This window comes from Podarcis erhardii, assembly GCF_964252035.2.
Source record: "Podarcis erhardii genome assembly, chromosome: 6".
Taxonomy (NCBI): domain Eukaryota; kingdom Metazoa; phylum Chordata; class Lepidosauria; order Squamata; family Lacertidae; genus Podarcis; species Podarcis erhardii.
Genome location: NC_138510.1, coordinates 4,286,329 through 4,311,075, shown reverse-complemented (window position 1 = coordinate 4,311,075; position 24,747 = coordinate 4,286,329). Strand labels below are relative to the sequence as shown.

At 47.2% G+C, this 24,747-nt stretch overlaps 1 protein-coding gene and 1 long non-coding RNA gene across 3 annotated transcripts in view; one reads left to right on the top strand and one right to left on the bottom strand.

Moving 5' to 3' along the window:
* The window catches only part of LOC309345238, a 114,221-nt gene that overhangs the window by 86,820 nt on the left and 2,654 nt on the right, over positions 1-24,747 (top strand). The gene's annotated exons all lie outside the window — the stretch shown is intronic.
* SDCBP2 (syndecan binding protein 2) lies at positions 862-14,934 on the bottom strand. 2 transcript variants are annotated; one of them, XM_081868007.1, is made up of 9 exons: positions 14,594-14,934; positions 11,876-12,000; positions 10,758-10,878; positions 9,550-9,659; positions 7,659-7,820; positions 6,617-6,792; positions 5,373-5,544; positions 3,294-3,385; positions 862-1,776 (listed from the first exon to the last, which is right to left on the bottom strand). In XM_081868007.1, exons 1-9 carry the CDS (start codon positions 14,697-14,699, stop codon positions 1,722-1,724), a joined length of 1,119 nt encoding a protein of 372 aa, XP_081724133.1. In that variant the 5' UTR covers positions 14,700-14,934; the 3' UTR covers positions 862-1,721. The 2 variants fall into 2 exon arrangements, with proteins under 2 accessions (XP_081724133.1, XP_081724134.1); XM_081868008.1 differs by having other exon boundaries at positions 11,876-11,944; positions 14,594-14,680.

Genomic DNA, 24,747 nt, shown 5'->3' with positions numbered 1-24,747 from the left:
AACTTTTTAACCTCTTTTCCGGGGTTAAAAAGTCGTCTTAGACACCGGAATCTATGATAACCCTCGGTTTGCTTGGGTGACAGAAAGGGGCAAGGGTTAGGGGAAACATAGAAGGCAGATTTTCCAAATGAGCTAGCCAGTGGGAGGTAGGTTTTGCCTCTGTTTTAACTGTAACGTGAAGTATTTGGGTAGGGAAGGAGAGCACGAAAGAGTGGATTTTGGTGAAAGGGTGGCAAACATGGCTGGTGGTGCGCTACGAGGAAAGCCGCCCGTGTGATGTACTTGTGGATATGTGTACACATCTGTTAGACTATCCAAAGCTCTGCCGAGAAATAAATGTATGACTATATTTGAAAGAGAAGAAGAAAAAAATCTATATAATATATTTTTAAATACAGAACTTAAAAGCTGTATACTCTTCTTGGGTTTTGATTTCCACTGTCCTGTAACCTTCGTCTGTTTGGTGGCTGTAATAAAACGTCGTTTCAGTCTCCAAAGGCGTCTTGCTTTCCATGATTGGTCTAGGCTGAAACCTTTGCTCAATATCCTGCAGCAAACATTGCTCAATATCCTGCAGCAAACATGCAACAAAAAGCACAGGGGCACTTGGAGGTAGCAAACCCTCCTTCTGTACACAGCCAAGACTCAAAGGATGGGTGGAAGCTAAGACTGCAATCCACCGGTGGACCACTGGCCAGCTACCGGCCTGCTAGCTCCTAGGACTCATTCAAAGTATGTTAGCTTGGGTGAACTGTGGGCTCTGGTTGTGCCAGGCACTGCCTATATTGATTTTGATCTCCTTCAGATTGCCTGTTCATGGAGTGTTCATCCCAACAGGCTTGGCCCAAGCTTACGCAGAAGTTTGACCACATCCAGCCTTTATTTGTTCTGCTTTGATTGCAGAGAAGCTGTACAACAACAAGCATTCATCCTGGTTTGCTTGCAGGGTGTGGAAACATCTTCCCATTGATCATCTCACACTTTTTTCAGTGCATTGCCCCATCGCTCTGTTAATCACAACCGGTCCTTTCTTAAGTGGATTTGTTGCAGCAGAGCACTTTAATCTACTTTAATTGTGCAAACCTTAATTTCCAGTACATGCTCAAATCGCTGCAAAGGAATGACTTTAGTGCATTTATATCTCTGCTCTCTTTCTGACATGGCATTCAAAGCAGGCATTCTTTCATTCTGGCACCGGTCGAGGTGGCCCTGCAATCATGTCCAATGTGCTTAAACAAGAGCGCACCGTTGGCATCACTTAACACAGGCTAGTGTTTCCCTAAGAGAGTCAGGCTGTTTGCTTTGTAAATTTGGAACACATTGCTGGACCACAGTGGTTCTGGTGTTAAAGCTATGCAAGCCCGAGGCTGGCTATTCTGCTAAATAGGAGGCACCCAGGTCTGATTTGGTTGTCTGAATAGGCAGCAGAAGGGCAGGTTGGGTTTCTTCGGTTTACATTTAAGCTATGAAGATCAGAGAATCAGCTGCTTCACTTCCTCATGGAGATAAGAATCACCCAGGAATGCAATAAACTCCACTATGTCCCCATCAAATCTTTGGAGTCCTCACAGTCCTTAAAGAATAGCTGAAAGCTTCAAGAAATTGATTAATCTTTCTGCACCTCTTGAGTATTCTCCAGTGAGACTGAAAGGGTTCTGGAGGAGTCATCTGTGGTGTATTTCATCCCGGAAGAGAGAGGCAGTGGAAAGTCTTGAGAAATTTTAAACATCAGGAACTGAGCGGTCCATGGAAGATTTTGCCAGCCCACTCGAAAGCCTTAGGAGACAGAAGGAACAGGAATCAGCCTGAGTGTCGCAAGAGCCCTTTAAAAGGGGTCAAAATACTCTGCAAAATCCAGTTTTACAGCTAAGGCCACAAAAGTTTTTTCCTCCTCTCCCACCCGAGTAATACTAGAAGTTAAAGTCACTTAGTTAAATTGACTAGCGATGGGAGAACCAGAAGGAAGTATTATTTTTCATAACACATTATTAGATTGCATTGCTTCCTGCCATGATATGGTGCCTGCTATTACCTTAAAAGGTAAAGGGACCCCTGACCATTAGGTCCAGTTGCGGACGACTCTGGGGTTGCGGCGCTCATCTCACTTTATTGGCCGAGGGAGCCAGCGTACAACTTCCAGGTCATGTGGCCAGAATGACTAAGCCACTTCTGGCGGACCAGAGCAGCGCACGGAAACACCGTTTACCTTCCCGCTGGAGCGGTATCTGTTTATCTACTTGCACTTTGAGGTGCTTTCGAACTGCTAGGTTGGCAGGAGCAGGGACTGGGCAACGGGAGCTCACCCCATCACGGGGATTCAAACCGCCAACCTTCTGATCGGCAAGCCCTATGCTCTGTGGTTTAACCCACAGCGCCACCCACGTCGCTAGCCATTAAGTGACTCTTAAAAGAAGAACAGACAAATTCATGGTGGTTGGGCCCTTCAGCCATTCTATATAAATGGAACCTCCAGATTCAGAGGCAATCTGTCTCGGAATGCCATTGGCTAAGGGTCAAAAATGGATGAGTGTTGCCTGCTTCTGAACTTTCCAAAGGCCTCTGGCTGACTGCTGTTGGGAACAAAATGCTGGACTACATTGACCCTTGGTCTGGGCTCTCCTTGTGTTCTTATATTTATGTTCAAGGTAGACAACAGAGACTGGGAGCTTCTGTGACTTGTCTAGCACAGGACTGGGGGAATCTGTGTCCCCCTGGAGGTTGCTGGACTCCAACTCACATCAAACCCCAGCCATGGTGGCCAACGTTCAGAGATGATGGAAGCTTGAACTCCAACAAGGTCCCGGAACATTCAGAGCAGATAAAGCAATTCTTCATGTGGTGCATGATTAGACTATGGAACTCCCAACCACAGGAAGAAGCCATCAACTTGGATGGCTTTAAAAGAGGGTTGGGCAAGTTCATGGAGGGGAAGAGGGCTATCGGTTGCTACTGGCCATTATGGCTTGGCTCAGACTCCACAGACAGAGGCAGCAAGGCTTCTGAATGCCAGTGGCTGGAAAACCACAGGAGGAGGGAGATCCCCTTTGCCCATGTCCTGCTTCCTAGTTTCCCAAAAGTATTGGGTTGGCCACTGTGAGAACAGGATCCTGGATTGATGGGTCTGGTCCAGCAAACCCTTCTGATGTTCTCAAGATCTAAAGCCACAGGTTCTTCATCTCTGTGGCAGCGAGTTCCCAGCTGGGGTGAGCTACGGATTGGGTGGGCATTTCTCAGCTCCCTCACTTAGCCGTTCTGCCCACTACCACCCCCCCCCCCAACCCATGGCTACTCACTTTTTGACCATGTGTTCGTAGATCACGGCAGGGACAATGGTCAGAGTGATGATGTTGCCGGCGTTAGTGAGGACCTCTGTGATCTCCTTGTCCTTGAGAAGGAAGAGTTCAAGAAGAAGGTTGCTCAAAGATGGAATAACAGGTTTGGAATTGCCCAAGAAAGATGTTAGACTGTTTTTGTATGCCACAACTGCAGCTAGAATTTTGTTAGCTAAGAATCGGAAAACACAAGAAGTCCCAACAGTGGAGGAATGGCAGGTGAAGATGATGGACTTTTCAGAGCTAGCCGACCTGACTGGAAGAGTCCCCGACCAGAAGGAGGAGGAGTACCAGAAAGAATGGATGAAATTTAAAGAATCTTTAACTAAATATGCTAAGATAACTTAACTGGAAAAACTTGCAAATACCAGATAGGCTTAGGATTTAAATATGTAATGTTAGAGAATAACATGTTTAAAGTTAAAATGAAAAGAAAGAAAGATGTTAAGTGATTAAGTTAATTTTATGAGAAAATTGGTTTTGGAAAACTGTTACAATGATATACACTGAAATTCAGCCAGGGGGATTTGAGGAAGTCACTTAACAATGTTACTAAGATTGGATTAAGTACAATTAAGATGTATGTTTGTTTAATTTTTTTTTGGAAAATCAATTGAAAAAATTGAAAAAACAAAAAACAAAGATGGGTCGAGGTGCCACTTTACTGAATTGCACAAGGGAGTCCCCCCCCCCCTTCGTGTACCCATTAAAAAACGACATTTTTTCTTGTGCCCCCCTGTTGTCTGGGTCCCCTGACAGCTGCCTGGGGGAAAGAGAGCAAAGCTAGGAGATCCCAACACTATCTGAAGGAGGATCTTGAATCATAGAATTGGAAAGTTGGGAAGGGCCACGAGGGTCATCTAGTCCAACCCCCTGCAATGCAGGAATCTTTTTGGCCCAACATGGTGATTGAACCCACAACCCTGAGAGTCAGAGTCTCATGCTCTACCCACTGAGCTATCCATGCTTGCCCCCCCTTTTACCTTTCTCCCCTCATAGCCCAGTATGTTCTGTCCTGTGCCACCCAAACTCCACTAAGCCTTGCCCGTCCAGAATGTCCCCAAGTACCTCAAATCGGGAGGGGGGGCGAACAGGATCTAGCTGGTGGTCCAGATTCCCATCTCTCTCTCTCTCTCCCCATGAACTCCCAGAGGCCACTTCTGACAATCAGGCAGGCTCAACCTGCCCACCTGTCAATCACCCGATGTCACCATGATGTCGGGCGACCCAACGTCAAAGGGAAGAATTGGCAGCACACTCCACGTTAGAGCTTTCCAAACTGTGTGTTGTGACACGTTAGTGTGTCGGCTGCAGTGTGTAGCTACACCACACAAATTCTCCCTGCGCTTTTCCTGGGGCTGGAAAGGGGTTAGTTTAACCTCCAGTTTGATAGTAAAACTGAATGACTGTGTCATGAAATGATGCAAAACTGAATTACTGTGTTGCAAAATGATGCACGTCTCAAAAGTGCACCACCAAGGTGAAAAGTTTGGAATGCTCTGCTCTAAGTGTGGCTGGGGTGTGGAAAGCTTTGCGAGGCAGACTCGAACCCGTGCCAGAGATTTCCTATGCTTGCCCTAAATGGACCTCCTCTTTCTCGCTGCCCCACATGCCTGGACACCCCCCAGAAAAGGACTATTTTATGCCAGCCACCGCTTTCTCCCTGCTCTTGAAATCTCTCCTCCAAACCTCCTCTGACCCATCAGTTCCAAACAAAACCAGGCAGAAGGTGTGGACCTGTATATGTGCCCAAAGAATGCTAGATGCTGCGCATAACAGAGGTCTTGCAAATAAACGTAATAATATTGATGCAGTCACAGTAGAGCACTGAGAGAAATGGGCATGGCTGCATCTGGATTTGGGGACTGGGTGCAAAATACAGCTTGGATTTTTTGATTGAGTTGTGTTTTGTTTTTCTGTTTTTTTAAAAGCAAGTTTCCAGCTTTTAAGGATTTGAACACAGCCCGAAATTTCCGTGGCTCCACAGAGCTCTCCGCAGCATCCTTTGCTCCACTGCCCCTTTCACACAAGAGTCCTTACCCTCAGGCCAATGACATTCTGCCCGTTCACTTCACAGATGTAATGGTTGATGAGGAGCCCGTTCCGAGCCGCAGAGCTGCCTTTGGCAAGCGAGTTGACTTGCCCTTTCTTGACAATGAAGCCCACGTGGCCCATGCTGTCCTTGTGCATTGTCACCGTGCGCTGGAAAGGCCTACCGAGCAAAGATTATAATGTTAAAGTCATGCAATAGCGTATCACACTATAAATACAATTATCATTTTACTCATTGTACCCCACCTTTCTGATTGAGTTGCCGGGGAAAAGAGCATACACCGGCTTAGCCATTTCCAATATCCAGAAAACCAGAGCTTGGGAAACCAGGCCTTTGAGCCTGGAAGCCGTTAGGATTTGGGTGGGTTTTATTTTCAACCCCTTTCCTATATTTTTAGATATACCATATTTTTCCATCTACAAGACACCCCCTATTTTTGGGAACTCCAAATCAAGAAAATGGGGAGGATTGCACAGAGTCACTCACCCGCCATTGACAATTGCACATGTTGCTGAAGACATTGCCGTAGCAGCAGCCAATCACCTGCAGCCCTTCTCACAGCCACCAATCACCCACAATATCGCCGCTGAGAATCTCCCACTTGCCGCTGCGACCAATCGCCCAACCCACCTCTGCACTACCCATGTATAAGGTAAAGTTAAAGGGACCCCTGACCATTAGGTCCAGTCGTGGCCGACTCTGGGGTTGCGGCGCTCATCTCGCTTTACTGGCTGAGGGAGCCGGCATACAGCTTTTGGGTCACGTGGCCAGCATGACTAAGCTGCTTCTGGCGAACCAGAGCAGCACACGGAAATGCCATTTACCTTCCCGCTGGAAGGTATTTATCTACTTGCACTCTGACGTGCTTTCGAACTGCTAGGTTGGCAGGAGCAGGGACCGAGCAATGGGAGTTCACCCCGTCGCGGGGATTCGAACTGCCAACCTTCTGATCAGCAAGTCCTAGGTTCTGTGGTTTAACCCACAGCGCCACCCGCGTCCCTACCCATGTATAAGACAAGGGATAATTTTAAAGCTAATTTTTAATTAAAAATCCTCATCTTATGGATGGAAAAGTATGGTATTCCTGAAAAGGCAAGCAGAGGAGAAGCACCTGGAACTTGCATTTTATGAGCATCCTTAATGTTGCAGGCAGTTCTATGGTTCTGAGGAAAGGCAGCCCTTTGGGGTGATAAAACGACTCAGATAACCACAGCCACTTCCTGCTCCTCACCTGTCCCGGACCACCATGACGATTTTCTCCGGAGAGGCTTTCTTCAGTGCCCGCTTAGCCTTGTCCGTGTTCCAGCCTGCGCAATCCTTCCCGTCGATCTGAAGGATCTGATCTCCAAAGCGCAGGCCCACCAGAGAAGCCGGGGAGTTGGCCTTGACCAGCTGCACAAACAAGCCCTGCAGAAGACATTGGGCTGGTGAAAACCGACATACTTGATTTCTAAAACGAGACCAGCAAGGAAAGGGTCACATCTGCCTAGAGCCCAGAGGTAGGCGTCCCTGGGCAGAAGGGGAGATGGGATTTCGAGGAAGCCACTCCCACACCTCTCAGAAGGGGGGGGGGAGTTGATGGCCTGGGCACCCAACAGCTGGGCTGATTGGCATCATAAACATGGACCACTTATAAACGCCATCTCCAACTCCTCGAAAGATTCCATCAACGGTGTCTCCAAAAAAATTTACACATCACTTGGGAAGACAGGCGAACGAATACCAGTGTACTGGAAGAAGCAAAGATCACCAGTGTTGAAGCAATGATTCTTCAACATCAACTTCATTGGACTGGTCATGTTGTGTGGATGCCCGATGATTGTCTTCCAAAGCAACTACTCTATTCCGAACTTAAAAAGGGAAAGTGTAATGCTGGGGGTCAACAAAAGAGGTTTAAAGACTGTCTCAAGGCAGTCTTGGCCACCTCATGAGAAGAGAAGACTCCCTGGAAAAGACCCTGATGTTGGGAAAGATGGAGGGCGCAAGGAGAAGGGGACAACAGAGGACGAGATAGTGGGACAGTGTTCTCGAAGCTACCAGCATGAGTTTGACCAAACTGTGGGAGGCAGTGGAAGACAGGAGGGCCTGGCGTGCTCTGGTCCAGGGGGTCACGAAGAGTCAGACACGACTAAACGACTCAACAACAACAAAGAACGCTGACCCAGACACGGCCACTGTAAAAACCGCAAGGCTGGATTAGATGGGCCTTTGGCTTCATCCAGTAGCACTCTCTGGCTCTTCCTGCCTCGGAAAGTCCTAACCTCAGAACTCACCTTATCAATGTTCCTCAGCTTCAGTCCAGTCTTCCCGCGCTCGTCCTTGCAGAGGTGAACCTCCCGCAAGCCGGGCTTGATCTCCGCCCGACGAATCCCCAGGTCGCTTCCCGTCACGGGGGCAACCACCAAGCCCGATGCAGTGGGCGCTGAGGTCACAGCCTGCCAAAGAACCCAAGTTGTGGAACAATCAATTTAATTTTCACCCACGCACACACTGGATAATGCGGCTGGTTCATTCTCCACATTATGTTTTGAGACTACAATTCCCATCATCCCTGACCACTGGTCCTGCTAGCTAGGGATCATGGGAGTTGTAGGCCAAAAAAACATCTGGAGGGCCAAAGTTGAGGAAGCTTGTCCTATGTGGTAGGGACATTCCTGATAAAGTTTCCTGAAGTCCAGGGCTATCCTGAAATCTCCAGGTTGGCCTGCCTGCCTCCTGGTGGCAGGCAGAGGGCTTGAATATCCATTCAATGTGTGAAGCCTGCAAGCTTTAGCTCGGGCGTCTATCCTCCTCCCATCTCCCAATTAACCTCCATCTCCAAGGCTCAGCGGTGGGAGGTAGCACAGAAGGAGAATCACCAAAGGTCACTTCTAGGTCACTGAAATCTCAGGGTCTGCAATGCTCCTGACCTGGCTATCCTAGTTCCAGAACAGCCTTTCACTGGGTCACTGTACAAATTTGCATTCCTAGAAAAGCAGCATGGCTCAGTGGTTAGAGCACCCGCTTTGCATGCAGAAAGGCCCTTGTTTAATTCCCAGCATCTCCCCATAGGGTTGGGGATCTCTGAAAACCTGGAGAGCTGCTGCCAGTCCGAGTAGACAATACTGAGCTAAGTGGACCAGCAGTCCAGACTCAGCAGAAGGCAGCTTTCTATCTTCCTCTGACTGACTCAGCAAGATAATGTCATGGTGGGAAATCAAGGAACCACCAGGATCTGAGGCCACCGTTAAAGGTCAACCAATGAGTTTCAGGACAGAGCAGGGATTTGAACCCAGGTCTCCCTGGTCCTAGGCCAACACTCTAACCACTATGCAACACTGCTATGATTCCCATTCATTGCTCCACTCACTTTTGACTCTGTTCCCACCCACCCTTGGCATGTGGCCCTGGGAAGGTTACACAGAGGGGGATGTGGCCCTTTGGTGGAGAAGATTCTCCACCCCAGAGTTAGTGTGGAGTATGGTGGTTATAGGGTTAACCTCCAGTGGTGTCTTGTATCTGGGAGGAGCTACCACGTGAAGCTGTGCGTCACAGTTCTTTGTCTGTGAGTTACCGTATTTTTTGCTCTATAAGACGCACCAGACCACAAGACGCACCTAGTTTTTGGAGGAGGAAAAGAAGAAAAAAAATATTCTGAATCTCAGAAGCCAGAACAGCAAGAGGGATCGCTGCGCAGTGAAAGCAGCGATCCCTCTTGCTGTTCTGGCTTCTGGGATAGCTGCGCAGCCTGCATTCGCTCCATAAGACCCACACACATTTCCCCTTACTTTTTAGGAGGGAAAAAGTGAGCCTTATAGAGCAAAAAAATACGGTACTTTCAGTTTAGGCTGAGACGCTGAGATACACGGCACTGAGAGAATGTCTCCAAGTTGTGATGGTTTTTGTGGACTGATTTGTGGCTGTAAATAAACGCTTTTAGAGATAGAAGAAACAGTCTCTGGACTTTTTACTTCTTCTTCTCACACGGAAGGCAATCGCTGTGACTCTGCACCTCTGCCTAGGTCGTTTTCCACAGAGTTTGGCCCCGGGGAAATGTGCTGGACGGCAGATTTATCCAAGAGATAGAGATAGGAAGGTCCTGGCAGAATGCCCCTGTGCACAGGGATTCTGCAAATGCAACCGACAAATGAAAAGCTGTTGCAGATGACCCTCAGAAATGCTTACGTTTCCGCCTGCCGGGGCAAGTCCCAGATTCTTTTGGACCTCCTCACTGGAGAGGGAGAGGCCCATGTAATCATTTAAGTCTGTGAGGTTCGGGTACAAAACTGGCAGGGCTGGAGAGGAAAGAAAGAGGGAGAAGTGAATTCAGAGCGTAAGCTGCACAATAATGCACTCTGCGCGTTATCTCGTGCGTTAGCTGCGGAGAATGCAAAACAAAACACAAAAATCAAGTCTCTAGATCTCACGATGTGTTTGCACATGTTGACAATAAGGGCTAGCCCTCCGTCTAATCACCGCCTCCTGTGGGAGTGAGGTCCATAGTTCGATTCTGTGCGGTGTGAGTTTCTTTTATCAGACCTGAATCTTCCAACGTCCAGCTTCCCATGAATTCTAGCGTTATGAGAGAGGAAGGAAAGCTTTCCTTTCTCTCCCCTTTCTCCATGCCCTGCATGATTTTGTAAACCTTCTATCATGTCTTCTTTTCCTCGCCTTTTCTGCAAGCTAAAAACTCCCAGACACTGTAACTGTTCTTCTTAGAGGTCCATCCCATTTTCTGAACCTCCTCCAACTCTACAATCTCTCTCTACATAATAATAATAATACTTTTTTATTTATATCCCGCCCTTCCTGGCTCAAAAACAGGGCTCAGGGCAGCTAACAACAAATTTAAAACACTTAATTATAAAAGCAGCATAAAATACAGTATAAAAACATGAATGACAATAAAAATAAAAAATCAATTAGATAATCTCCAGGGCTAGCTGGCTGAATTGGTCCTACTTGGGCCAGGGGAGAATTAGCTGTGGGGTCTCAGAGCGGGTGATCTTCATAAAAGGGGAAGAAAAGGGAAATAAAAGATCAGGCTGAATTCAAATTAAAGGCCAGGTGGAACAGCTCTGTCTTCCAGGCCTGATGCAAGGAGGTTAAATCCTGCAGGGCCCTGGTCTCATGGGACAGAGCATTCCACCAGATTGGAGCCATCACTGAAAAGGCCCTGGCCCTGGTGGAGGATAGTCTGACTTCTTTAGGGACCTCTAAACTATGGTTATTCATGGACCTTAAGGTCCTCTGCGGGGCAGACCAGGAGAGACAGTCCCGTAGATACGAGGACCCTAAGTCACAAAGCTACATGACATCTCGGCACTGTTGAAGCTTGCATTGCGAGCCTCTGGTGCCACTGAAGGCTTTTTGTCACCTCTGGATTGCGTTACCTGCTGGCTTGGGTGGCTCGGCCTTCTCTGCGGGAGAAGCTGGAGGAGCTGATGGCACAACGAGGGCAGGGAGCGGAGCAGGGATGGAGGCTGGCGCCCTGGGGGCTGCGTCTGCCTGGGCCTGCGGAGGCAAGAAGGGCAAGTGATTAGGTTGGCATCTCCAGGGTCTTCTCCTCCCCAGCGGACCCCAAAGATCCTGCTTTCCAGGAGGAGCGATTTGAACCAGGACTGAGCCGATGCATGAAGGTCCCGTGTGCATGCTGTTTGTATGCTTCCATAAAGGAATCCTTTCCCAGGAAACACCTCAAAGCAATTGGCCAATTAAAGACACAAGCAATTAAGAACAATCTCGTTTATAGGAACAACAGTGTCAAGACCTGCATTTAAAAGGCTTGTTGGAAAGGGAAGGTCTTTAGTGGGTGGCAAAAAGGCGTGAGTGAATTTTATTGTTATGGTCACAGACCAGTTCCGGCTCACTTACAATATCAGGAAAATCATAAAACACAACAGGGATACATTGAATTGCAATGGGTATAACAGAGACAATTCAGATATAGCGGCAGTTAAATATATATATATTAAATCTTGATCATTGAAATATAACCTAAAATGGTCATTTAAAACCTTACTCATTTTGGTAGTACGTACAGCTTGTTCCCTGAGTTTTATGGCAATTGCACAGAATTTGGCCACCCTTGGCGTGATCTCTAGATCCTTGTCCTCTACCAGGAGTTTTAGACATTGAAGTTCGGATCCATTTGGAGATTTTTGTATAACAGGAGTGATGAATACCAACGGTATATCTCCGTAGAAACGGCAGCGTAACAAGGCATGAGAGACAGTTTCTACCTCCATCAAGCCGCAGGGGCAGACTCGTTCCATGTATGGTTTACCCTCGAATCTGCCCTGCAATAAGGCAGATGTGGCAAAAAGGCAACAGAAGTGATGTCTGCCTGGTGTGTTTGTTTGTTTGCTTGTTTTGTTTGTTATGCCGCCCTTCATCTAGGGATCTCAGGGTGGTTTACAGCATAGAAATGCAAAATCAAAACACAAAACACATAATAAAAACAAAAAAACGAAAGGAAGAAGCCCAAGGGAAGGACCAACTGGTCTCTCACCTTCAGAACGTGGTCCACTTTCATGTCCTCGAGAGATGGGTACAACGTCGCCATGTTTGCTGCTTCTTTCTGGGGGGTGAAGCACACAGAGGAAGATGCCAAGGTGAGGCTACAGCTCTGGGTTCCTGAATACGCAGGAGAACATCAGTGTTTCCTCAATGTTCTACTTTTGGGGAGGTACTGTCACTTTGTGGGGGGAACAGTCACTGATTTTTTAATTTAAAAAACACAGTGGACGCTTGGGTTGCAAACGTGGTCCATGTGGGACGCACGTTCGCAACCCTCAGCACTCGCAACCTACGTCTGCGCATGCGCGGGTTGCGCTTCTGCGCTTCTGCGCATAGCACAATTTAGCGCTTCTGCGCATGCGCGGCCGCTGAAACCCGGAAGTAACCCGTTCCGGTACTTCCAGGTTTCGGCGGTCCGCAACCTGAAGCAGTTGTAACCCGAGGCATGACTGTATATTAATTGAGTAGCCATATGCAAACAGATTTGAATAAATCCACACCTGCTAGTTTGACCCTCAGGTTTTAAAAAGAACTTGGATACACACACAAGGATTAAAAGCAAACCAACCACTGCCATTCTATGAATCAGGATAATTATCATTATAAAAGTTATCGGCAGCCCTTCACCCAAAGGTACCCGGTGACACTTGTCGCTGGCTAGAAGTTCCTTTAACAGATTCATCTAATTGCCTTAACAGATTAATGCGGCAGCTATTTTCTAAAAAACGGTTGGGAACTACGCAATGCAGTTGCTCAATCACTTGAAAAAGATTGTCCCATGACGATGACCTGCTAGGTGTTATCGTGCCCGGCTAATTGATGCCATGGGAGGCAGGATCACAGGTTACTTGCATCACACACAGGAGTGATCACCGGATCATAAAAAGTTAGTCATAGGGAAACACAGGATTTTCCAGGACAATGCAATGATTGCATTTCTCCATTTGGCATGTGTGCCACAGGGGTGGGCGGTTTTAAAATTAGATCTTGGAAGAACTTGATTTGCAGCCTGGCAGTTCTCCACAGGTGGCACCAGCACTGCCCCTCCAGCCAGCAGGAATGCCATCATTGTAACAACCTGGGCAAAGAGGGAATATCCAGTGCCGGATTTACGTATTACGGGAATTTAAGGAGCATAGGGGGTCACTGCCATAGTGGGAGTCCCTCACCAACCCTCTTTGTCCTCAGGGTTCACATGTGGATGTTGAAAATATTAATGAAATAAAATTGCAAGATTTGCTACCCTTACTGCTTAATGGTATGACCAACTTATAATAACAATAATAATAAAATTTTATCTATATCCTGCCCTCCCCAGCCGAAGCCGGGCTCAGAGCGGCTAACAAGAGTAAAAGTAACACAGTTTACATAAAATCACAATCAATTAATAGAAATACATTCTAAAATCAATTCAGAATCAAATTAATGGCAACCGTTGGGCTAGAGTTCTGTGAGGAGTACCATGACCAGTTTACACAGCACCTTCCTTCCCAACCACATAACTCTTTTCTTCTGGTTTGTAATAAGGTTTTCTCGTTTTCTTAAGTACAAGAATTGCTTTGGGATTTTGTTTTTACACCTTTCTCTCTCTTTTGTAATTGTTATATATTGGAAATCAATAAAACTACTTATTAAAGGAGAAGAATTGCTTTGTTGAAGGAATCCTTCTGTGTTTTTTAAAAATAAAAAATTGAGCCTTTATTCTGAGAACAAACTTACCAAAAATAAAAATAAAAATAGATCTCTTAATGTTAAACCAAATGTAGTAAAACTATCATCAGGTTTCAAAATGTTCAATAATAATGCTTTAAGAATACAATGTAAACAAATTTATCGCATCTGCAATAATTCCAAATATCTTCTGTTGTCGTACATAGTCTTGCAGCTTAATATTCCAACACATTATAAAAATGGAACAATTTAAAATCAATGAATGTTCAATGCTAGTCCTACTCAGAGTTGAAGAAAATGGCGATGGGTAACTTAGGTTTATTAGTATTAGTGGGTCTACTCTGATACACAAATAATGTCGACTCTCATATCAACACCCAATCCACTTAGAGCAGATTCTTCCTTTCTTAATTCATTTCTAAATTACTGCCAAGATGAGAACCATTTCCATATCTTTCTGTGTAAACTCCTTGATCTTACAAAACAAAATGTCACAAAAGGGTTTAAAGACAGTAGGTCCAAAAGCCTCTTTCGTCCTCAAGAATTCTCCTCCAAAATAACTAAGAAATTCAGTAAATATGGTCAGGACATCGGCAGCCGCCTTGCAGGCTTGCAAAATCAGCTTCTAACAGAAGTTCGTAAAAGTTGAACATCCTGGGACTGCGAGGAGAAAGTCCCTGGTGAGGGAGTCCAGGAGAACACAAAATGCTGGAAAGAGAGCGCTTATTAACTAACTGGCAGCTAATTAACAGCAACCACAAGCAGCATATGGAGCAGGGAATCAGTGGCTCTCCCAACAGTTCGGTCCCTGCCCTTTGACCAGGATGGGAATTGGAGTCCAGCGAAATCTGGAGAGCAGCAAGTAAAACCACCCTTTTTGCTTCCCAACAAAAGCAAATTCAGGGTGGCAAATGTAGAGCCACTTTTCCAAACAGCCATCTGGGTTTTACAATCCAAGGTGGGAGCGTAGATTATATCCAAATAGATGCCTTATCTCTCCCTTCCCCCTTCCACACACAAAACAGATCGGCGCTCTTACCTGTCTGCTGCCTCTGGCAAGAATTCTGCTCTTGGCTTGCGCGCTCCCAGCCTGCCTCTGACTTTATAGCGACGGCCAGGGCTGAGCCTGGGCTGGGCGGGGGCATCAGCTGACTAGGAAGCGAAACTCAGGTGGCAGAAGAGAGAACCAGGTCAGTGCACCTGGATGATGTCAGGGATGGAGGCGGCTCAGATTAGAGAGGCACTGGTTCTGCCATGTGTTGCAATGAAGCAGAGGAACGTCAGGTGACAGACTTCAGCCAGCCGGCCCAGTGCAAGTGGAATTTGCAGCAGTGCAGGGTGGAACCCTGAACAGGAGCACCTGGCCAGCCAGGCCCTCTTCCAGGAAACTCCATTCTGTCCTCCTCTTTTTTTTTCCTCCAAAGGTCAGCCTGCAGCTGAATATATTCAGTCCACAGCAGATGCACAACGTCTTGCTCAGCTTTGCCTCGGAACACATTAGCAAGGCTGGGGGGGGGGGTCTTGTCGCCTGGGCAGCTGAAGACCTCCAGGCACACTGCCGAGGCAAAACGATGAGGCTGGGCACGCTCCTTCAGGTATACTGGACCGAGGCCGTTTAGGGTTTTAAAGGTCACTTTGAATTGTGCTTGGAAACGTACTGGGAGCCAACGTACTGGGAACCAACGTACTGGTGTTATGTGGTCTCGGCGGCTGCTCCCAGTCACCAGTCTAGCTGCCGCATTCTGGATTAGTTGCAGTTTCCCGGTCACCTTCAAAGGTAGCCCCACATAGAGCGCATTGCAGTAGTCCAAGCGAGAGATAACCTGGCCTCACTCAGCAAGGCAATCCGGAAGTTCTTGTGAGCAAATGTGTCACAGATTCTGCTCATCAGAGGCCATACCTCTCCATGCTCGAATTTGCAAGGGCAACCTGTACACCCTTCAGCAGATTCGGCAGCTGATAAATCAAGGAAGCTGTCTAAAGTATAATTACCTGCAGCGCTGCCTAGTAGACAGGTCAGGCCTGGAGACAAATGGCGAAGTCAGATGCCATACTCCTTAACTAACCTGCTGTTATCACATCCATTTCCGGTGACAACTCTCCATGCTTCACTGGGTTGCCATGACGGAGGTGTCCTCAGGAGCCTGTGCTATTCATTACATGAACATCTTGCACTCTTTGAAGGTCTTGTGCCCATTTCACAGAGGGAGATTGTGACCCGTTGTCCGTGTTGTGAGTCAACAGCAGAGATGGAAAGAGAACTCAAATGGTATGAAGTCTCCACGCTCAGTTTAGATCTTAAAGTAACAGGGGGACAGTCCATCGGGAAGTTCTACTGCACAGACCCCACTGGAAAAAATGGGAGCTGCAGAGACTTTTAAATATATATCCAAATGCTCCTTTACCTGAGTTTATTTGTTCACAACATAGAACCTTGTTTTTTTGGTCCAGGCTTTTTTAAAAAAGCGCCCCCTAACCAAAATCCTGGTTATGCCCATGGGGTAGGACAAGACAGGTGGAAAAGACATTACCTGCAGAAAGTCTCTCTCCCCTCAGTTCTATTCATTAACTACATGAAAACTCTATGAAACCTATTTGGTATGTGCTTGAATTCCTCCTGCAAAATAGTGAATCCAGAATGCGGCAGCCAGACTGGTGACAGGGAGCGGCCTCCAAGACCACATAACACCAGTCTTGAAAGACCTACATTGGCTCCCAGTACGTTTCCGAGCACAATTCAAAGGGTTGGTGCTGACCTTTAAAACCCTAAACGGCCTCTGTCCAGTATATCCGAAGGAGCGTCTCCACCCCCATCATTCTGCCCAGACACTGAGCTCCAGCGCTGAGGGCCTTCTGGCGGTTCCCTCACTGCGAGAAGTGAAGTTACAGGGAACCAGGCAAAGGGCCTTCTCGGTAGTGGCGCCCGCCCTGTGGAACGCCCTCCCATCAGATATCAAGGAAATAAACAGCTATCTGACTTTTAGAAGACATCTGAAGGCAGCCCTGTTTAGGGAAGCTTTTAATGTTTAATAGGCTATTGTAATATTTTGCTGGAAGCCGCCCAAAGTGGCTGGGGAAACCCAGCCAGATGGGCGGGGTATAAATAATAAATTGTTGTTGTTGTTGAAGTATTTATCTCTGTCCTGATTCTTCCAACTGAATCAGCTTCGCTGGACATTCATGAGTTCATGTTTTGAGAGAAGTTGGCCGAGGAGGACCAGAACCACCACAAAGTCGTGGTGGTGGTGAAACACAAAGGGAAGGCCATGGCTCAGTGGAAGACCATCTGCTCTGCATGCCGCAGGCCCTGGGTTCAATAGCCAATGGCATCTCCAGCATGGAGACCATGGTTGATGGCCCTGAAAGCTGCTGAGAGATCGAGGAGAATCAACGGAATCGCAGGCTGCTTTTGCAACTCACTGCTTTGCACCACCCAAACCGAAGTTCACGAAAGCCGACGCCTGAATAAAAGCCTTTGTTTTTAAAGTGCCACAAGACTTTGTTGTTTTTGCTGCAGGAGAACAAGCCCTCTGGAAATGGAAACTTTATGTAATGGAACCCAAGGGAGGAGAAGGAGGAGGAGGAGGAGCAGCAGCAACAACCATCGCAATTCAGGAATGCTCTTTGCAAACTCTGTGTCAACCCTTTGTCTCCCCTCTTTGTGCCACCAGGGGGCACTCCTGCTGTGGATGTTGGGCCCTCAGAATCTCCACCAGCTGTGAAGGCATCAGACTACAATTCCCATCAGCACCCTGCCCCTCCAGATGTTTTCTGACTACAACTCCCACCAGTCCCATCCAGCCTGCCGATGGGCATTGTAGTCCGGCAGCATCTGAAGGGCACCAGGTCGCCGAAATCCAGCCTAAGCCTATCTTAGCTGGATTTAGCTCACAATTAACATTTTAGTCAAATGTTATACAGGTGAAACTCGAAAAATTAGAATATCGTGGAAAAGTTCATTTATTTCAGTAATTCAACTTAAAAGGTGAAACTAATATATGAGATAGATTCATGACATGCAAAGCGAGATATGTCAAGCCTTTATTTGTTATATTTGTGATGATTATGGCATGAAGCTGATGAAACCCCCAAATTAACCATCTCAGAAAATTAGAATATTAAATGAAATCAGAAAAACAAGGACTGCAAGTAGAGAAATATTGGACCTCTGAGAAGTAGCAGCATGCATAAGTACTCAGTTTGGGCCCCTTTTGCCTCAATTACTGCCTCAATGCGGCGTGGCATGGATGCTATCACCCTGTGGCACTGCTGAGGTGTTATGGAGGACCAGGATTCTTCAATAGCAGCCTTCAGCTCTTCTGCATTGCTCTGTCTCTTTTAAGTTGAATTACTGAAATAAATGAACTTTTCCACGATATTCTAATTTTTCGAGTTTCACCTGTATATTTGTGCTGGGGGGGGGAGAGACAATTTCTGATAGGAGTTTTTATTGAAATTTTTCGACGTGCCATCCAATGAAAACCAAACTAATCTAAATAAAAAATTAGTTTTCTCCTAGCCTCCCATCCTGGGAGGTCTTCCCTTCCCTGCCTCAAATGCAGGGTGTTGGGGAGGGGATATTTTTGAGATGGGAGAGGAGCTTTCAATTTTTGAATATTTGTTTTCTTTTAAATCTATGGTTAGCCGTCTTTATTTGCATGTTGCCCCATTACAGGGAGAACTCTGGGAAGTTTGGAATAAATCCTATGTCCCTGGGATGGAGGTGGCAGGTTGGGAAAAATGTAGACAAGTCTTTTCATAACCTTGCATAACCTTCTCCTAAGCACGAAACAACCGCTAGCCTGCCAGGGAGAGAATAAGGTGAACTGGGAAGGAACCTGAGGAATTTCCAACCTTGCTGGAGCCTAGAAGGTCTGAACCCTACATTTGTTGCCTGGGAGATAGCGGTTGTCCCAAGGCAAGCTCCCTGCACGAGTGGGAGATTCGAACTCTGGTCTTCCAGGTCCTAGTCTGACACTCTCAGGTCCTGCTGGCCAGAGGCATCAGGGTGGTTTCTGAGAGAGACACAGGATGCCAGATCACAAAGACCTTTGGTGTGATCCAGAGAAGCAGCAGGGGATTCTTATATTGAATAATAATTGGAGAATCTCTCTAGGACCTCTTGGATGGAAAAGATGAGGAACAAGGGGAGATGCCTGGATTAATTATTGAGAAAACATCAGCTAGTAGAGGAAGAACGTCATTTGGGATTAAACATTGGATTAAAGTAAATAATAATAATAATAATAATAATAATAATAATAATAATAATAATAATTTATTATTTATACCCAGCCCATCTGCCTGGGTTTCTCCAGCCACTCTGGGCGGCTTCCAACGGAATATTAAAATACAATAACCTATTAAACATTAAAAGCTTCCCTAAACACTTTTATTTATATCTCCTCTCTTTTGCTTTATTCTGTTATACTCATTTCTTTGCTTTTACCGATCTCTTTATTTCCTTTCTGTTCTTTTATTATCTTCTTTTACTTTCTGTTCTTCTGGCTTTTTCTCTTCTCTTTCTTCTTTCTCTCTTCTCTTTTATCATTTTCCATTTTGAAGAGTTTGCTTTTCATTGTATTGCAAAACGTCTTAATAAAACTTCATACAGAAAAGCAACAGGGCACTGGCAACGACAAATCAGTTATTTATTATTATAAAACCACCCCCAAGCCCCACAACAGGTTACAGCAGGGGTCAGCAAACTTTTTCAGCAGAGGGCCGGTCCACTATCCCTCAGACCTTGTGGGGGGCCGGACCATATTTTGGAAGGGGGAAAAATGAACGAATTCCTATGCCCCACAAATAACCCAGAGATGCATTTTAAATAAAAGCACACATTCTACTCATGTAAAAACATGCTGATTCCTGGACGGTCCGTGGGCCGGGTTTAGAAGGCGATTGGACCAGATCTGGCCCCCGGGCCTAAGTTTGCCTACCCATGGGTTACAGCAATTAAAGCACAATATTAACACCCAAACACAATGTATTGCACAATAAAACAGCTCAAGGCAAAATTGCAGAAATAAGGTGTAAAAATATACACCTCTGGGTTCAAAAGCCACAGTAAAGAGGTGCCTCTTCAGCATTTGCCGGTGTGGGGCATTCCAAAATTTTGGAGCCACCACAGAGGCGGCCATTTCCCAGGCTATCACCCTGCTCCACCAAGCTTCTGAAGGCTGTGAAACGAACAATATGCATTCCACCCACCAATCTTGGCCCCTGAAAGGATCTGTAGTTCTCAGCGTCTCAGGACTTGATACGATTTGTACGGTGGGTTGTGCTAACTGTCCTCAACCCTCCCAAAACTATGATTCCCAGGGTTCCTGAAGGACCGTCTCCACCCCCATCATTCATCCCAGACACTGAGGTCCAGCTGCAAGGGCCTTCTAGCGGTTCCCTCCCTGCGAGGAGTGAAGCAACAGGGAACCAGGCAGAGGGCCTTCTCGGTAGTGGCACCTGCCCTGTGGAACACCCTCCCACCAGATGTCAAAGAGATAAACAATTACTGGACATTTAGAAGACATTTGAATGCAGCCCTGTATAGGGAGGTTTTTAATGTTTGATGTTTTATTGTCTTTTTAATATTCTGTTGGAAGCTGCCCAGAGTGGCTGGGGAAGCCCAGCCAGATGGGCAGGGTATATACAATAAATTATATTATTACTGTTCCTTGGGAGGAGCCAGGTGGGGGCTTATCCGGCAGAGCAAGCGGACAAGGCAGCTGCTGGATTGGCTCCATGCCACCTGAGCTCATGCGCAATTAATTAGATGAGTGAATGATTTACCTGATGAAAACCAGACTAATCTTCTCACACGACTTAGCCCGTCTTCCAGGGCACTACAAAGAAGGCGCAGGAACGCCAGGCAAATCCGCGTGGCCTCTGGAGCTTTGCACACCCAGAAGAATTTAGTATCGGACCATTCGGAAGCACCGACTGTTCTTTGCAATGGGCGCCTTTTGTTCAGTTAAGCTCTTGGCAGCGAGGGCGTCCCAAGTCCTCAGGTGAACTTGCTTTTTTAGCCACAAGACCACAAAGCAGCTGGGGAAGCCCAGATTGGCTCAGAGGGTGATGGAGAGAAGGATGAATGAATCCAGCCCGCTAACCAGAGCTAGGTTTTCACATACACACACCCGGAGAGCTCTAGGCACGGGGATGTTTATCACGTAACTCACCAAGGCATCAAAAGATGGCAAGCGTGCGTCAATGAGGTATCAAAACCACCCACTCACAACTCACCCGGCGTGACAAACACTTTGCTTCAAGGGACTCACTCAGCGGCGAGTCATTGTCTCGAGTAGAAATCAAGAGATGGCAGAGACATCCACCGTCACCCAACCAGAAGAATGTAAGAGCCTACTGGATCAAGCCAATGGCACATCTAGTCTGGCATCCTCTGGACTAGAGGGTGGCGCTGTGGTCTAAACCACTGAGCCTCTTGGGCTTGCTGATCAGAAGGTTGGTGGTTCGAATCCCTGTGAAGGGGTGAGCTCCCGTTGCTCGGTCCCAGCTCCTGCCAACCTAGCAGTTCGAAAGCACAAAGTGCAAGTAGATAAATAGGTACCACTCCGGTGGGAAGGTAAATTGCATTTCCATGCACTCTGGATTTCATCAGAGTGTCCAGTTGCACCAGAAATGGTTTAGTCATGTTGGCCACGATCCAGAAAGCTGTCTGTGGATAAACGCTGGCTCCCTCGGCCTGAAAGCGAGATGCCCCAAGGAGGACCTTAAGGTCCATAAATAGCAACACCCTAGAGGTCCCAGGCCCTAAGGAAGTCAGGTGAGCCTCAACCAGAGCCAGGGCCTTTTCAACACTGGCCCCGGCCTGGTGGAACGCTCTGTCTCATGAGACCAGGGCCCTGCAGGGTCTGATTTCTTTCCGCAGGGCCTGTAAGACAGAGTTGTTCCGCCTGGCCTTTGGCTTGGAATCAACTTGAGTCCCTTCCCCTCTTTTTCCCTTTCTCCTTCTGTGTTGGAACTCCTATTTGGGGACTTCCCTGGCTTTTTTCTGGCCCACGCAGGACCAGTTCTTGATGAAGACTTGACGTTTTCATCCCCAAAAAAGTTTTTGATTGAGTTTCCACTGAAATGAGGCTGCATTTTAATGTTTTAATGTTGTATTTTAATCTTGTTTTTTAAGCTGTATTTCAATCAATTGTTTTTATATTTGGTGTTAGCCTCCCTGAGCCCGGTCTTGGCTGGGGAGGGCAGGATATAAATAAAATTTATTATTATTATTGTTGTTGTCAGAGTCACCCGTGGTCCCAGCTCACAAGAGACCAAAGTCCAGTCCGGCTTATGTACAAAAGCTTTTATTGAAGAACATTCTTAGCTTCACAGCCGAGCTCCGTGACTCTACGTCTGTTACGCTTAGACCGCTGAAGTCCCCTCTGAGTCAGTCCCGCCTCTACACCAGTTTAAGAGGCTTGTACTGGTCCACCTCTTCCTCTCTTTCCTTTTCCGCAGGGTCTTTCTGCCCCCCTGTGTTCTCTCCCTTCGGGACTCCCCAGAGGCTGAATCCTCTGGCGCCTCCTCCCCCCTCCTTCGGGCTTTGGGACCAGGCTCCTCCCCAGGACTCTCTTCACTTCCGCGCGCCTCCCATTTTGAACTTGGCGCGCGTACGTTGCTCCTGACCTTCCCTTCGACAGTTACACTGCCCTCGATACTACTTTCCTCCCCTTCCGGCAGGACGTCTTGCCCTGATCTCCTTCCCCTCTCTGCTTCCTGTTCTGCTCCCCCTGACACACTGGTCACTCCACCCCCTTCACTCCGTTCCGGCGGAGCAGCCGGTCCCGATCTCCAACTCCCACTGGGGGTTCCCCCTTCGTTTCCCTGCTCCTGACTGCTTCCCCCTCTAGCTCCCCTTGGCTTGACCAGAGGGGCTCCCTTTTGGGAGTCCTCCGATTCACTGGACGGACTCATGGACAATCTTGGGTCATTGTCATCCTCTTCCTCGTCACTCTGGAATGCTTCCCCCTCACTTTCTGTCTCCTCCCTCATCTGCGTCTCTCTCCCTGAACCCCTGACAGTTGTTGTTGTTGTTGTTGTTGTTAAGCGCCCCAACCCTCTTTTGAAAGCCACCCAGGTTGGTGGCAACCACTGCCTCTTGTGGCAGAGAGTTCCATAGTTTAACTATGCCATGCTGCACATGGTCCAGTAGGAGGAGGAGTTTGGATTTGATATCCCGCCTTTCACTCCCTTTAAGGAGTCCCAAAGCGGCTAACATTCTCCTTTCCCTTCCTCCCCCACAACAAACACTCTGTGAAGTGAGTGGGGCTGAGAGACTTCAAGGAAGTGTGACTGGCCCAAGGTCACCCAGCAGCTGCATGTAGAGGAGCAGGGAATTGAACCCGGTTCACCAGATTACGAGTCTACCGCTCTTAACCACTGCACCACACTGGAATGGGAGCTTCCTCTCCTTGTACAGTGGTACCTCGGGTTACAGACGCTTCAGGTTACAGATGCCTCTGGTTACAGACTCCGCTAATCCAGAAATAGTACCTCAGGTTAAGAACTTTGCTTCAGCTCTAAAGTAAGTGTGATTTTAAAAAATGGTTAGAAATTATGATATATGTAACTGCTAAAGATGAGGTAAAATGAAAATCAGATGGGGGGGATTTGGGGAAGCCCACCTAACAATGTTTAGAAAAAATAAGGACAATAATTTGTTTGTATTGTTTGTTTTTCTGTTTGTGTTGTTTATTTGTGTTATAAAATGAATTTTAAAAATGGGGGGGGGGACTTTGCTTCAGGATGACAACAGAAATTGCGCAGCGGCAGCAGGAGGCCCCATTAGCTAAAGTGGTGCTTCAGGTTAAGAACAGTTTCAGGTTAAGAACGGACCTCCAGAACGAATCAAGTTCTTAACCAGAGCCACTGTATTTACAGCATTGTTGTTAGCAGCGTTTCAGAAGTCTTCGAAATGGTGTATCAGGAAAGGTTGCCATCTGACCACAACCACCTCGGCTAGAAAGACCGCTATACCACTTGCTCCAGCAGTGGCCTTGCAGAGCTCCTGCTCCCACCCCAGTGCGAAAAGGGAAGTCGGACGCCGTTGGTGCAATCGATTTACCTCGCCCACATCAGCCAAGTGTGATTAAAGCAGAACAAAGCAAAGGAACTGATTAGGCAAAGGGGGAAATGTTTGCTTGGGTTCTTGCCGAGATTTTGTAACACAATTTTGAACAAAAGAGAGCTCTCGCGCAGGTCAAGGTGCCAAGACAGCCTGGGTCTACCAGATGTTGGATCCCAGCTCCATCACCATAGCTGGGAACATCTGGAAGACACCAGGCCGTCTCACGTGAAATCTTCTTCCTTCTGGATGCTGCCAAGGAAGAATCTGAACACTTTATACTGTCAAACAAACCTTCATTTGCCCCAATATTTTATTGTATGGCATGTTTCATCCAGCTTGCGCTAGGAGAGGTGCGATCTCCGAGGGGGAGACACAAACCACCTATGCTGGCATTGCTCCGTTCCCTCTAGATTTCATCAGCTGCCAGACGTGTTTTCAGCTTCGAAAGGTTAAAGCAACAGCCACGATCGCCAGAATGCAGCCTCCTGAGCTGTGTTCGCAGGAAAAAAATTAACAGGCCCTGGTGTTTCTCTCTGTCCCCAAAACCACAAAGTCAATGAGACTCCTAAATGGCGCAAGGGCAGATGAACCAATTTTGGAAGAGAGACAAGATGCCAACGGGTTGTTTTTCAGCTGCCAACCGCAAGAGGTTTCTCAATGCTAAGTTGCTTGTGATGAAGCAACGATCCTGAGATCTTATCAACAATGCTATTCATTCAGCATTCAGCAATTTGTATTTGCAGTCTGTTTAGCGGGTGGGTGAGGGGTCCTGCAATATTAATCCGTTTCATGCCTATCCCATTTTTTCGGGCACTACTGTTGTAATTTATTGCATTATTTTTGCCAATTACACTGATGGCCTTCTACCATGGGGTTTTCTACAATAGCGCCTGGGCTTTCTCGCTGCTCAGCGACATCGAGAGCTCAGACCGCAACCTCCTTAAGCGGAGCCATCTCCGCGCAGAGAGACTAATCCTCCGTACCAAGCAGAGAGGTGGCACTCAAGGCACAAAACACTCGCTCTTCGTCTCAAGTGGCAGGCCAGAAGGAGACTGTAACAGATTTACCATAATGCAATTAGATGTCTACCAGGGCAAGCCGATCTGTCAGTGACA